Source organism: Seriola dumerili, unplaced genomic scaffold (assembly GCF_002260705.1).
Source record: "Seriola dumerili isolate Sdu_G_001 unplaced genomic scaffold, Sdu_1.0 BDQW01000442.1, whole genome shotgun sequence".
In the NCBI taxonomy this organism is placed as follows: Eukaryota; Metazoa; Chordata; class Actinopteri; order Carangiformes; family Carangidae; genus Seriola; species Seriola dumerili.
In genome coordinates, this window is record NW_019174697.1 from 33,396 (window position 1) to 46,117 (window position 12,722).

Genomic DNA, 12,722 nt, shown 5'->3' on the forward strand with positions numbered 1-12,722 from the left:
CTGTTTCTTGTGGAATGGTGTTCCCAATAAAGTGATCAGTGTGTAGCATTTTGGTGGCAGAGTGGCTCTAAAGTTATGCCCGTATGTTGGGTGACCTAATACAAAAATGGGGCTTTGTTTAACTTGCTAGGCAAAATCCATTATGTCAACTTTGTAGCCTGGTGCTGGGACTCTGCTCTCGCATCATCAGTGGATAATGAGTCAGCAGGAGCAAAGTCAGCGGTGCGTTTATATGAGCAAATTACTGTGATACTCCATTGATCCATCTGGAAAAATGTTTCCACTACACACTGGGAAGTCAGAAAGCACTCCTAGAGTTTTCAGCATCCAGTGCCTTGCTCAAAGGCACCTTGGTAGGAATGAAGCTTACCATTAAAATTCCCACTTGGAATACCATCCTGGAACCCCATGGTGTGTATTGCAAATCTCTCTTATTCACTTTGTAGCTAATTATACCTTCTTGGTCTCTCTGTTACACATCAAGCCCTTCCCTCTCCTTTTCCCAAGGTTTCTGTTCCAGCCTCCACAGAGGAAGAGAGGGAAACAAAAATAATGCAAGTATGAGAAGAAATGCAGGAAGAAAGGAATACTAAAACAAAGCGAGCTAATGTGGATCAGAGACCAACAACAGTGGTCTTTTTTTAAGTCCATTCCATAACTTCCACCACACCCACTAAGTCATAGTTACTGCATGTCTCTGTGTGTGTGTAAGAACAGCCAACATCACTAGTTGCTACAGGAAGTTTGAGTAATGTTGATTGTTAGAGTGATTTTGGTCAGAGTAGGGTCTGTTCCTAGGCCTTTAATGGGTTGGTCTTTGATATATATGGTATTTCACCATTCAACATGTAACATATCTCATCCAGTCAGGTTAATTATAATTTCAGAAACACCCAAATCTGCCTTCTTGCTTCTAGGGAGAGCCTTTCTAACACAGACTCTGTACAATTCTAAAATTACACTGTAATTTCTCTTCTAACATCATCTGCATAAATTTTCTTGAATATTCTGTTCTTTCTGGGTGACTACACCACATTTTTCCAAATAGACATGGAGAGGCTTCACCATAAAGTGCATCAGGAAAGTTCAACTGGGTTGAACTTTCGCTACAAGGCCAATTAAAAAGGTGCACATAGGCACTCCAGATATCTGTTCATTCACAGTAAAAACCCATTGGTATTGATGCGTTTTATAGCATAGGGGTGGAGTTATTGCATCCAGTGTGAAGGGCCCATTACACTGTGCTACAGTCTCTCAGTGAATGATAAGGATCCATGTTTATACAAGCACCACTTAGCCATACTTATCTGAAGTGCTGAGAGCATGTACAAAGACCTCTGACATAATGGCCAATTAGCTTCTTCTATGTCTGTCTGTCCGTTCGTTTAAAGAGAGGTTTGGAATGAGCATAGCGTGAGCGGGGAGAGAAAACAAACCCAGTGTCTCATGGTAGTGAACGGAAGTGTGAGAACTAAAGTGATAAAGAGAAAGACAAAAAGATAGAAGAGAAGAGCCATGTATCTCGGTGTAACTGTATAGAGAAGACAGTGAAAGACAAAAGTGATTACATGAAGAAGATCAATGACTGTATCATGGCTGTAATGTGCTAGAGCCAGGAGGCGCTTAGCCTACCTTAGCATGAAGTCTGGAAAAAATGACAAGTTGTGGTTTCATAGCTGCTGCTGTTTACAAGGAAAATGCTTATTAGTGTGCTACAGAGGCGCTGGTAGATACATCTTTTTTGGGGGGGCTAGGCTAACTGCCCCCCCCCCCCACACACACACACACACACACACTTCCAGCCTTTATGATAAGCTAGGCTATTCGCTGTAGCTCCATACTTGATGCAAGGACATCAGAATGGCAGCGATCTTCTCATCCAATTCTCGACAGCAAAGCAAATAAGCATTTCCCAAAATGTCAAACTATGCCTGTAATTGTTAAATTCGTTACTTCCAGCAAGGATTCAGAACTTCGAGGTGGTCAATAAAAAGACACAGGCACGGTGTCCAACCAAAATAAAAAAAAATATTAAAAAGATATTCCGCCAAAATATCTCTAAAAAAAAAAAATGTAACACCTATTATAAAGGAATATATTTTTAGGTTAAAGTTGAAAACTGTAAAAAAAAAAAAAAAAAAGTTCATAATACCATATGAGACGTAATGCATTTACAGCATTAAGTCTCATTAAGAAAGATGTTTTATTGCTCAACCATGGATCTCCTCATAATTGTCAGACACCAATAGTCTGGCCGTCTTTCAAAAGTTCCCATTATTCTAATTACAATCAACAGCAAATAAAGTGATAGGTATGTCAGCCAGAGAAACAGCAACAGCTAGTCATGCACGTCACTCTGTTTCTGTGGAGTCCAGATAAATGCAATAAACATCGTAGCACTGTCAACTGTCCGCAACAATAAAAACTGCCAGAGTACTACTGTAGGGGAATCAAAGAGCATCTATGAGCTCAGTGGAAGTCAATAGGCAAAACATGTTCTTATAACAGACCTACAATAAAAACACTTCACTGGGGTAAGCCAAAAATGGCATAGCTACAGTGTGTGTGTGTGTGTGTTGTGTTGTGTTGTGTGTGTGTCTAAAGCTAGGAATAAAGTACAAGAGTAGGGCTTCCGTGGGAAGGCTGAGTAGCTAGCCCTCTATTGTTTATGTCCCTGATTTTCTCTGACTCAACACAATAGCTGACATGTCATTCTGTTATTCTTTCTCTGCTCCTAAAGGACCCTGCTGAGATGCCAAGAGAACATGGGGTGATATTTATCAGGCTTGATACAAACCTTGTCCCCAACCCAAGTAACCCTGAGTGCAACACTTTGATTAGTTCACAAATGTGACAGTAACTTTAATGCTCTGTAAATAATTGGTGGAGCTTTGACAGATGCTTTCATCACAAATACAGAAGTAGACAGGTGAAATTTCAATTTCCTTTAGAATAAAGCAAATATCATTTAGTTAAATCAGTGATTCCTTCTGTCTCTTCTCAATAATAATCTGTAATCGGCCAATGCTCAAGCTACTTGTAAGATGTTTCCTCACCTTAGTCGTCCATCATTAAATGTTAATCGTCTGTCTCATGCCCTACTTTCTGTGCCATTTGTGCACTGGTATCCTGCTGCAGCACAAGGAGAATAGGCAGAATATGAATCTGATCAGAACAGAGATGACAGACAGGGGAAGAAGCAACATAAATCATAATGACAACACCAAATACTACTTACATTGCCAAAATTACAATGGCCTGCATTTTCTTCTGGTATTATTCGCCAATCGAGTCCACTAACATTTCCCACTGCAGCTTTGCCAGGATGCAAATTCAGCAGACTGACTGCTTGCACAAATATGGTGCTGCTGTATTATAGCCCATTTACAGCATGTTAACACAGCAACAATTTATTTTTATCTCTAACAATCAACTTGAAGCATTTACGATTTGGCAAATGAGGGAAAATTCTGTGTGAATGTGTTGCAGACTGTAAAAAAAAAAGGAGCTATTACTTTTCTTATCAACTTCACTACTTGATCTTCAGCCAGTAGCCTTCCAACTCTCTAAATATAACTGTACTAAAGGGTCTACTTTTTTAGAAAGGACTTTATGATATTTGTCACGAATAACACAGTGTGTTAATGTACTTTAGTGGCGTTTACTAATGACATTTAACCTGTGGAAAGGAAAAAGGAAAAATGGGCAGTTCATACTCTCTTCTACTTCTCTTGCTAACACACACACACACACACACACACACACACACACACACACTCACACACACCCACACACACACACACACACACACACACACACACACACTATTTCAAATAACCCTGACTCTGTAATTAGTACAAGGAGGTTTGAATACATTGAGATAACATTACATTTATTTGCTCAGTACAGATACACGACATGTACATCTTATAGGACATGTGGAGGTTTGTCACCTATAAAGCATCATCAAGTGAAAAGTGTCTTATTGGTCACAGAGATACACTTTTCAATGAAAGCAAAATTAAACATGTCTGATCATTTACAATATCCCAACATTCTCAATCTATAAAAGCAGCCATCTTACAAAAACCTTGATGCAAATTCACCACGCTTGACGTATGAAATATGACATTATCTAACATGGTAATGGCTTCATTTTCTCAATCAGAAACTTACAAAGGCCCCATTGTTAACTGTGAGTAATTTTCAGCATTCAGTGTGGGCAGAAATGAATGCAGAATCATAATTCCTGGATCTTTTGGAAAGTTTCCAGACCAAGGTTTTGTTACAGTGGTCAGTCTCATCTTAATGTGGTAATAATCTGTTACTCACAACGGCTGGGTCATGAGTCGACCATTATTGGGGTCTGGTGTGGTCTATTCTGAGCCTTACGAAAACACAAAGAAGAAAATCAAATACAGATTAAAAGACAGATAAGAAAATACCACTGCATGGGAATGTGTGTATGTGTGTGTTAAAGTGCACTATTAGAGTGAGGTTGTACGAAACAATAGGCAACCTGTGCTGAGATGGTGTAAAACTATTTTGTTGTTGATTACAAAACATTTTTTCTCAACTTAGAGAACAATATGTTCATGATAAAAATTCTTCTGTTATTCTAAATAAGGCTCCAATTACACCTATCAGTCTCATGTGTTTTGTAAAATACAAAACACATGAAACACATAAAACTGGTAATCCAGATACAATTTATTCACTTTTGTTTACCCTGAGTCACAATCACAGAATGTGACTTGTTCTCTGCTTGTTCCCAAGACATACACATCTGGTTAGTCCCTGTCCAGAGAGTGGAGATGCACCTAAGCTGTTCGGAAACCGTATAATAAGAAGAAGATGACAAAGCAGCAGCCACCCACTAATGTTTCTGGAAAATTTTAAAGAGATTAAAATGTAGTAAAATTAAGAATAGTATGACTCATGCACTCATTGCATATTGTTTTTACTCTTTTAGACCCACATATCAATTTAACTATCTGCAGATGGCCTTCACGTGTTTTACTGATTATAACTGATAAAATGTTTTTGTAATATGCACTCGTTAATTAATGTACACTGACAGTTATTTTTCTCTTTCATAGCAGAAGCCTGTTTTAAACCTGCAAATGGCTTCCTAGCCCAGTCCGAGTGCTCATACAACCTCTTCTCTCTAATCCTACCCAACATGGCTGCGTACCTCGAGACAGCCACTACCAGAGTGTCATTCCCTTGAGAACGTGAGAGGCAATTGTTTTCCCACAGGAAGAGGGGAATGTGTGTGTGTGTTGGAAATGTGTCGGTTGTGTGTGTGTGTGTGTGTGTGTGTGTGTGTGTGTGTGTGTGTGTGTGTGTGTGTGTGTGTGTGTGTGTGTGTGTGTGTGAATGCTAATGTGAGCAAGTTTTGGCATAATAACTTTGACCTAAATCTCACACATTTCTGTGGAATTGTACCATTAACTGCTGTAGGAAATAATATCTTTTTAGGGGGGAACTTTTACCTCAAATTCAAAGTTTTCAATCTTTCAAATTGTAAAAAAACAGTCGAGACACTTTAACAGAAACTGTCCAAGTAAAATAAAACGCATCTTCATAAAGACACAACTTCAACCATTTCAATAGGTAAGCATGCTGCTAAACCTGCTTAGAGTCCGCAACATGTATCACTTCACAAGAAACTAGACAAAACAAAGTCATTTTACAAAAATAAATTTGTGTAGTTTGACAATTAGACATTCAATATGCCACTTCTGTACACGCCATTTCTGAACAAAAGAAGGTACAAATAGGAAAGATTACAATATTTGGCAATGCTTCACAGATGACAGCCAAACTATTTAAAAGACAACATGTGAATCTAACTACCGCCACTGTACATCATACGCACACACACTCACGAAATACAGTATACTCAAGGGAGGTGAGGTGCAGCTAATAAAGCAATGAAAGGTGATAACTATGTTAGCACCCCTTGCTAGAACACCTTCAACAGTCCAATTCAGCCATTGGTCAAATCCTAACACGCCTGCACACACACTCATACACCGACAAACAAATAGATGCAAAAAAACAAAAACAAAAAAAAACAGTTTTGAGTCATGTGTTTGCTCCTGGTCATTTTCAGTTTTGCACACGAGAGGAGCAGTAAGTAAAAATTATGAACTTTTGAAGAACAGCTGAATTAACAGTCACATTTTTTAAATGACTTTACACAGCAAATGTGGTTCAGGTTATTGTTTACTGAATGTGGAATTAAGTGACAGAGGCTGGCTAATGAACATTTTCCTCTGTGCACATGCATACACTTGCCAGTCTGTGTCATTCTCTCTAAAAACAGCTGCATGTCAATAAATTGAGCCCTCCCTGGCTGTTACAGGAAAACACTTTCCCAACAGTTCATTTTCATTTTTATGTCAAGGCAACAACAATATATCACCATATACTGAGAAACACTCGTATTCATGCACACAAGGCATCACTGAGCCAAAACAGTGCAGTGAACCTACACAAACTTTGTGTAAAACCCACTTGCTAAATATATTAGATATCTAGAAAAAATATCATAATCCGAGAATATCTGCTCAATTTTCTTTGGTAGATTAGATAAGGTATATAAAGCTAGAATATCTGCACCTAAAGAAACTGTGAAATGAGTTTCCATGGTTCAAAATAGAGATCATTTTTCACAACTTTTGACTTTTTGACACAGTATGTACACTTGGCTTCATTTCATCTTACTATTGGTCTCGATTAGTTTGTATTAAATATTAAGTTAGAGTGAAAAGTGATCACAAAGCAACACATGGGAACAAGATGATGGAAAAGACACATGCATGCACATAGATGCAAACACACACACGCGCTCACACACGCGCACACACACACACGCATACACACAGACACATACACACATGCATCTGCAAGTTTTTTTGAAGGGGTCAGTCCCTCTTCATGGTGTTGCACAGAGGTTAACCTGCTGGCAGAGTGAATGGGCTATTTTTTCTGTTCTGTTGTGTTCATGTGTGCGTTTGCATGTGTGCGCATGCACTAGTCCGGGAGTGCAGGCACAATAATGCAGTATAACAATACAGAATACACTTAGGTAAGGTAATTATTTGCAAGAATATGTAAATGTGATATTTCCACAATTACACTTTTACGGCTTCTCATTAGATTGTTCATCTCAGTCACTTCTAAAGACAAAGGGGTAAGGATCACAGTTCAAGAGTCATTCATCTACACTTAACATTTTTACCTTCGGGCAAAAACCTTTTAAAAAAATTAAAATCAGCCCAATAATGTACCAAAAATCAGTGTATAATGAGTGTAAAAATATATGCTTTCCTGGTTAAGATACATAATCCAAACAACAAAGGTGCAATGAAACTGACAAAGATTCTAAAAAATTCATTGGAAAAGAAATTCAGTGAAAATTACGTTTGATTTTTGTCAGTTTAACAGTCGTACACCAAAGCTGGGTAGCATCCTAGCCTAACAACTTAGGTAAAGACATAATGTTTTATCTTGTATGATAAACATCAATAAATAATCTAAAATTCATACTCCATGAACAGAAGGAGAGAAATCAGTTGGATCAATGCAAACAAACTCTGAAATGGCATGGGTACTGGGTCTAGACCCAGCTCATTTCTTCCCATTTTCTTTCTTTCTTTTTCACTTTCAGCATGTAAATAATGAGGGGATAAGAGCACATAAAAACATGTTTAAACAGCTTGCCATTGGCAGTTCACCTCAGCGCTACGTTACTACAGCACAGTAGTCAACTGTTCCATTTGCATTTATTTTCTTCTTTTTTTTTTTGCATTCAACACATACTGTGCTGATAATATGGCAACAAACAAAGGTCGCAGCACATACTCCACAAACAGCTTTTCAGAACAGTTTTGTTGTTTTGGCAAAATAAGTTAAGAAAGAAGAAAACTAATAGATAACGTCGACAGAGTTCACTTCTCCAGGATTTTCAGACACCTTTTTTCCTCCTTTCCAGCCCTTCTCATCTGTCACCCCTGTCCACGCACAGTATGCTGGGCTTCTTTGACCATTTTGAAAAGCTTTATGGGCTATTTGGGCCTTTCAATCCTTCAGTGCTTTGCTCTTGACTCCCTTCCTCTGTCTTTGCCAGCTGTGGCGTATGCAGAGAGGATGCCTGTGTAACCTCCAAACGCGACAGAAACAGCAGTGGCAGATCAACGCCTCCTTCCATCTCTTTACAGCACATTTCAGCTTAACAGAGGAGACATTTTACAGCAATCACATCAGGCATCTTTTAAAAAGTTCAAATGCCATTTTGGCAATAGGGTTTGCATTACACATGACATGTTGTGCCAATGCCTATTTCCCGATGGCCATATCCATACCCTGGCCCTGCACAACCCTTTTCAACAGAGCCAACGAAAGCTTTTTTGGTGTTCCTAACCCCAAAGCCACTGCCACTGCGCTGTAAACAGAAGGAGCAGAGGCGTTTGAGGCCCTTCCTGAAGGCAGAGTTGGAGAGGCTGTAGATGAGACAGTTACAGAAGCTGTTGCTGATGGCCAGCCATGTTGTGAGGAACGAGGCTGCAGGGTGGTGGTAGATCCCTCCGCTCTCCAACAGAAAGTAGAGAATGTAGGGCAACCAGAGGATATAAAACACGCTGGTAATGCGGAACAATACCATAGCGTATCGCTTGTCTGGGTATGTTGATGTAGGCTGCTGATACTGTGGTTGGTGGTGTTGGGGTTTCTGGGGCTGGGACAAATGGGGCAACTGCCCTTGTTCTGCTGCACTGTTGTCCTTGACCATAGGTCCCACTGTCAATCCTGGGCCCTGCAGTTGTTGAGGTCGGTAACGTGCGTGGCGCTCGCTGATCTCCTTGGTGTGCTGTCGGCAGATCTTGAAGATATTGGCGTAGGTAAAGCAGACAGTGAGAGCAGCTGGGGCGTAGAGCAGTGCAACAATAAAGGTTGTGAACGCCGGACTAGTCCTCCACTCAAGTGCGCACCACTCCACCACATCGCCGTGGTAACCTGGTTTCCCCCACCCGAGAAAAGCCGGGAGAAACACCAGAGCAGAGTACAACCATATTAGAACGATGCAGCAGCGCACACGACAAGGCGTTACCAGGGACGCGTAAGTCAGAGGTCGTGTGATGGCAATGTAGCGGTCTACACTTACGCATGCTAATGACGCCATTGAAACAGACTTTAAAACAGACACCATGTACCCGAACACCTGGCAGGTGAGTTTGGGGTCGAGGCCCTGCAGGTGATGGAGGAGGGACAGGGAGGGGAACAGGCAGCTGACCCCCACCAGCAGATCAGCATACGCCATAGTCTGGATGAAAGCACTGGTGGTGTGCTGGCTAAGCAAGGGCGCACAGTGAAACACAAAAATCACCACCAGGTTACCGGAAATAATGAGAACAGTGAGGAGCAGTATGACAGAGACTTCAAGGAGGCAGGTGCTGAAAATTTGCGAATAGCCTATCTCAAGCAGGCAGAAGGGAGCAGATATGTTTGATGGGTCAGCAGAGCTCTGGTTCAGTGGATCCAGGGAGGAATTCATCATCTTGGGCAGGAATATGTGTCTGAGGGGCCCTTCAAGGGTACGATGAACCAAAGAACCCACTATTTTGTCAGGTAGCCGGCTGGTTCTGACAGTAGCCGTACGGTTTCAGTCCGAACGAAAAGCTCCACGCTGCGGTTTCATGATGAGACTGCTGCCATCTGCCATTTCAAATGCAGGAGGGATGGAAAGGACAGAGAAAGGTGAGGAAGCTCCCTTGTTTTGTCCTCAGTGCAGGCAGTTGTGGTTTTACACGAAGATATAAAACCACCAGGTAAAAACAGATTACCACACAAAGAGAAATATGCGTGTTTCTTGTCTTCTTTTTTTTCCCAGTAAAGCAAACTTCCCAGCTGAAGGCACAAAAAGGAAAAAATAGAAAGAAATGTGACTTTGTTTAAAGGAATTCCGGTCCAATCTATGCTTGAAATGCCTCCGCTCCCTATAAAGTCAGAGATGTCTTCAACATCTGCTGCAGCTGCAGAGAGCACAGACTGAAGCTGCCTTTTATCTGTCTATAGTCCACAGAGTCACAAACACAGCTTCCAGTGAAAAGACATTATTGTGTAATGCGCTGCGTACATAAATTGAGGGAAGGAGACATTAAGCATGATTTCGGCTTTTAATTCTGTCCTGCAACTCCACCTCTGTCCTGCTTCTTTTTTCCTGATTCTTCTTTCTTGCTGCCCCTTTACCCTCTCCTCACCACTCTTCCATGTCCGCTTGCTCTTGTCTCAGTTTCTGTCTGGTCCTTCGCAGTAAGATCACAGCAGGCTGCTGTGAAACGATGAAGGCAGTGCGCGGGCTGACTGATGTTTAAAAGACATACACACACATACAAACACACCTCAGCTGTTATTTCTATCCAGAAGAGCAGCAACTATGTCTCGAGTGGAAATGAGGTAGGCAGGCATACCGATGCTGGGAGAACCCCCCCGTGTTCATTTATCCTCCTTTGCTGTCTCTCTCTCTCTTTCTCGCTCCCTCTGCCTCTCTCTCTACAGAAACAGTGGCACTGTGGCCCCTCCCCTTCCCTGTGGCTCCAACCAATGATCAAAAGCAAGGGCATGAAGCTGCCTCCTTCCCCCACACTCTCACTCCTCCCTCTTTTTTTTTTTTTTCTTCATAATTACACAAGATTCAAAAATACAGTTTCACACTGTTAAAATTAGCAACTTTCAGTGTTAACTCAGGCCTTGTAAAACTGACTTTTGACTGTTCTCTGCAGACACAAAATCTGAGCTGTAAGAATCTAGACACAAAGTTATTGTATTTGTTAGTAGTGAAACAATAAGTGCAGTTTACAGGAAGTATTCCTATTAATAATCTGATTGTATACCAAGGACACACAGGGCAGGAGAGCGGGTCCCCCTACAGCTTTGTGCATCCATGTTGAAACTAGTATACATACAGTATGTGCTTTAGGCTGTACAGAGGTTTCATCAGCCTTTATGTGTGTGGGTTTAAATTTGTTTCTATATATAAAAAGCGTGGTGACAGGGAAGAACTTTGCTAGACTGTCAAAAATGCTGCTATTTAGAAAATACTCTTTATTTCCTAGTAAAAAAAAATCCATTTAGTTGGATGTGCTATATTTTCTCTAGTTTACAAAGGAAGCCTTGACTGCACTGTTTTTTCATGTTGGTACTCTTAAAAAAAAAAAAAAAAAAAAAAAAAAAAAAAAGTTTAGTCATCTTTATGTTTGCAATCTACTAATAATAAAGTGCTGCAACATTAAGGCTTAAGAGACTGAGAGATAGATTTAAATATATGAAAGCACAGCGCAAATAATTTAATTTGCGCCCACAGCCTGTGTGTAATTTGCAGCTGATTCGCTAACGCAGCAAGTAATTATGAAATTAGCAACTGGGTCTGCCTTCCAGGTGCAAACTGCAAGTAAAGGAGAGCTTGAAGGGTGCAATTCAGTTGTGTAACTAAAACCTAGGAGATGATGACCGGAGCATCATGTGGAAATATCATGATCAAAACTCTTCTAACTATAGCAGGAAAGTCATGATGGTAACCTTAACAATAACAATAATTATACCATTCATAAAACATGAATGCGTTTGTGAAATAACATTCAAACATGTCCACATGCTCACTCACGTAAATCACAATCATGACTTACTTTCCCCCAGGGTCTTTTTTAGAAGTGTTTTTTGTTTTGTTATTTTGCTTTGTTTCCTGTTTAACATAGTGGTCACTACTTAATTTCTCATTAATGTAATAGCCCAAACTGTAAGCACAGTACAAGCAAGACTTTAACATTTTCAGATTGTACTTACACTTACACTGCAGAATGTTTGCATTTGAACTGCAACTTTGTACATGTCCTTCTGTCTATTTGGCCTGAGAGCTCTAAACAGATATGCACCTGCTCCTGATTTTGCATGCATCAGCAGACGCAGCACCTCCACTTCGCATGAGAGTTGCTTTGATACACTCAGCTGTACCCAGGTAGGCATGACCTCACCAGACATTTTTTAATCTCCCTCCCAGCAATGTCAACAGCCAGGTTTTTATTGCACGGCTCTAAAGGTCTGGTTAGGACTCAGTTGAACACTTTTTTATTTCATTGTCTTAAATAAGCCCTGGCTTTTCTGTAAAGAGCCAACTGAATTTGAATACTTACTGAGTTATTTTTAGATCATATGATGTGTTGACTACATTTAATTACTCAGAATCCTGTACTAAAATTAGAAACTTGAGTGGGTCGTAATCATCAGATTTAGTGCTGCATGCTCTACATCCTCATCTGCAGAGTTTGTCTCGTGCAGGGCAATTTAGTGTAGCGTGATGGAGACCAAAACATACCCACACAGCCACACATACACACACACACACCTTTCCGCAATCCAGACACACTCCCATGCTTTCACGCACCTCCTCTGCCCACCACACGAGGAGCTAAAAATAGATGACAGTACGATGAAAAGGGCTGGAAGAAGAAGAGGAACGGGAGAAAAGGATGAGGAAGGGAGTCAAAGGAAACACAGCGCTCATCACAGACGAGAGGAGGAAGAGGTGGAGGAGAGAGAGACACACAAGATAGCAAGAACAAAACAGTAAGAAGACAAGAGAGCTGTGAAAACAGGGAAGAAGGAAGAGCGTGATGTACCGTCACCTGGTTGCCAAGCTGAGCACAACACAGTCCTGTTAG

The 12,722-nt window shown here is 40.7% G+C and overlaps 2 protein-coding genes across 5 annotated transcripts in view; both read right to left on the bottom strand.

The window, feature by feature from the left end:
* rabgap1 (RAB GTPase activating protein 1) overlaps positions 1-12,722 on the bottom strand; it is a 72,972-nt gene that overhangs the window by 26,897 nt on the left and 33,353 nt on the right. The gene's annotated exons all lie outside the window — the stretch shown is intronic.
* LOC111234142 (probable G-protein coupled receptor 21) lies at positions 8,321-9,571 on the bottom strand. The gene has a single exon (XM_022762077.1). It carries the CDS (start codon positions 9,560-9,562, stop codon positions 8,321-8,323), a length of 1,242 nt encoding a protein of 413 aa, XP_022617798.1. The 5' UTR covers positions 9,563-9,571.

Bases quoted from the DNA above. Each gene is read 5' to 3' on its own strand.
- LOC111234142 (XM_022762077.1), bottom strand. From the start codon at position 9,562: ATGATGAATTCCTCCCTGGATCCACTGAACCAGAGCTCTGCTGACCCA.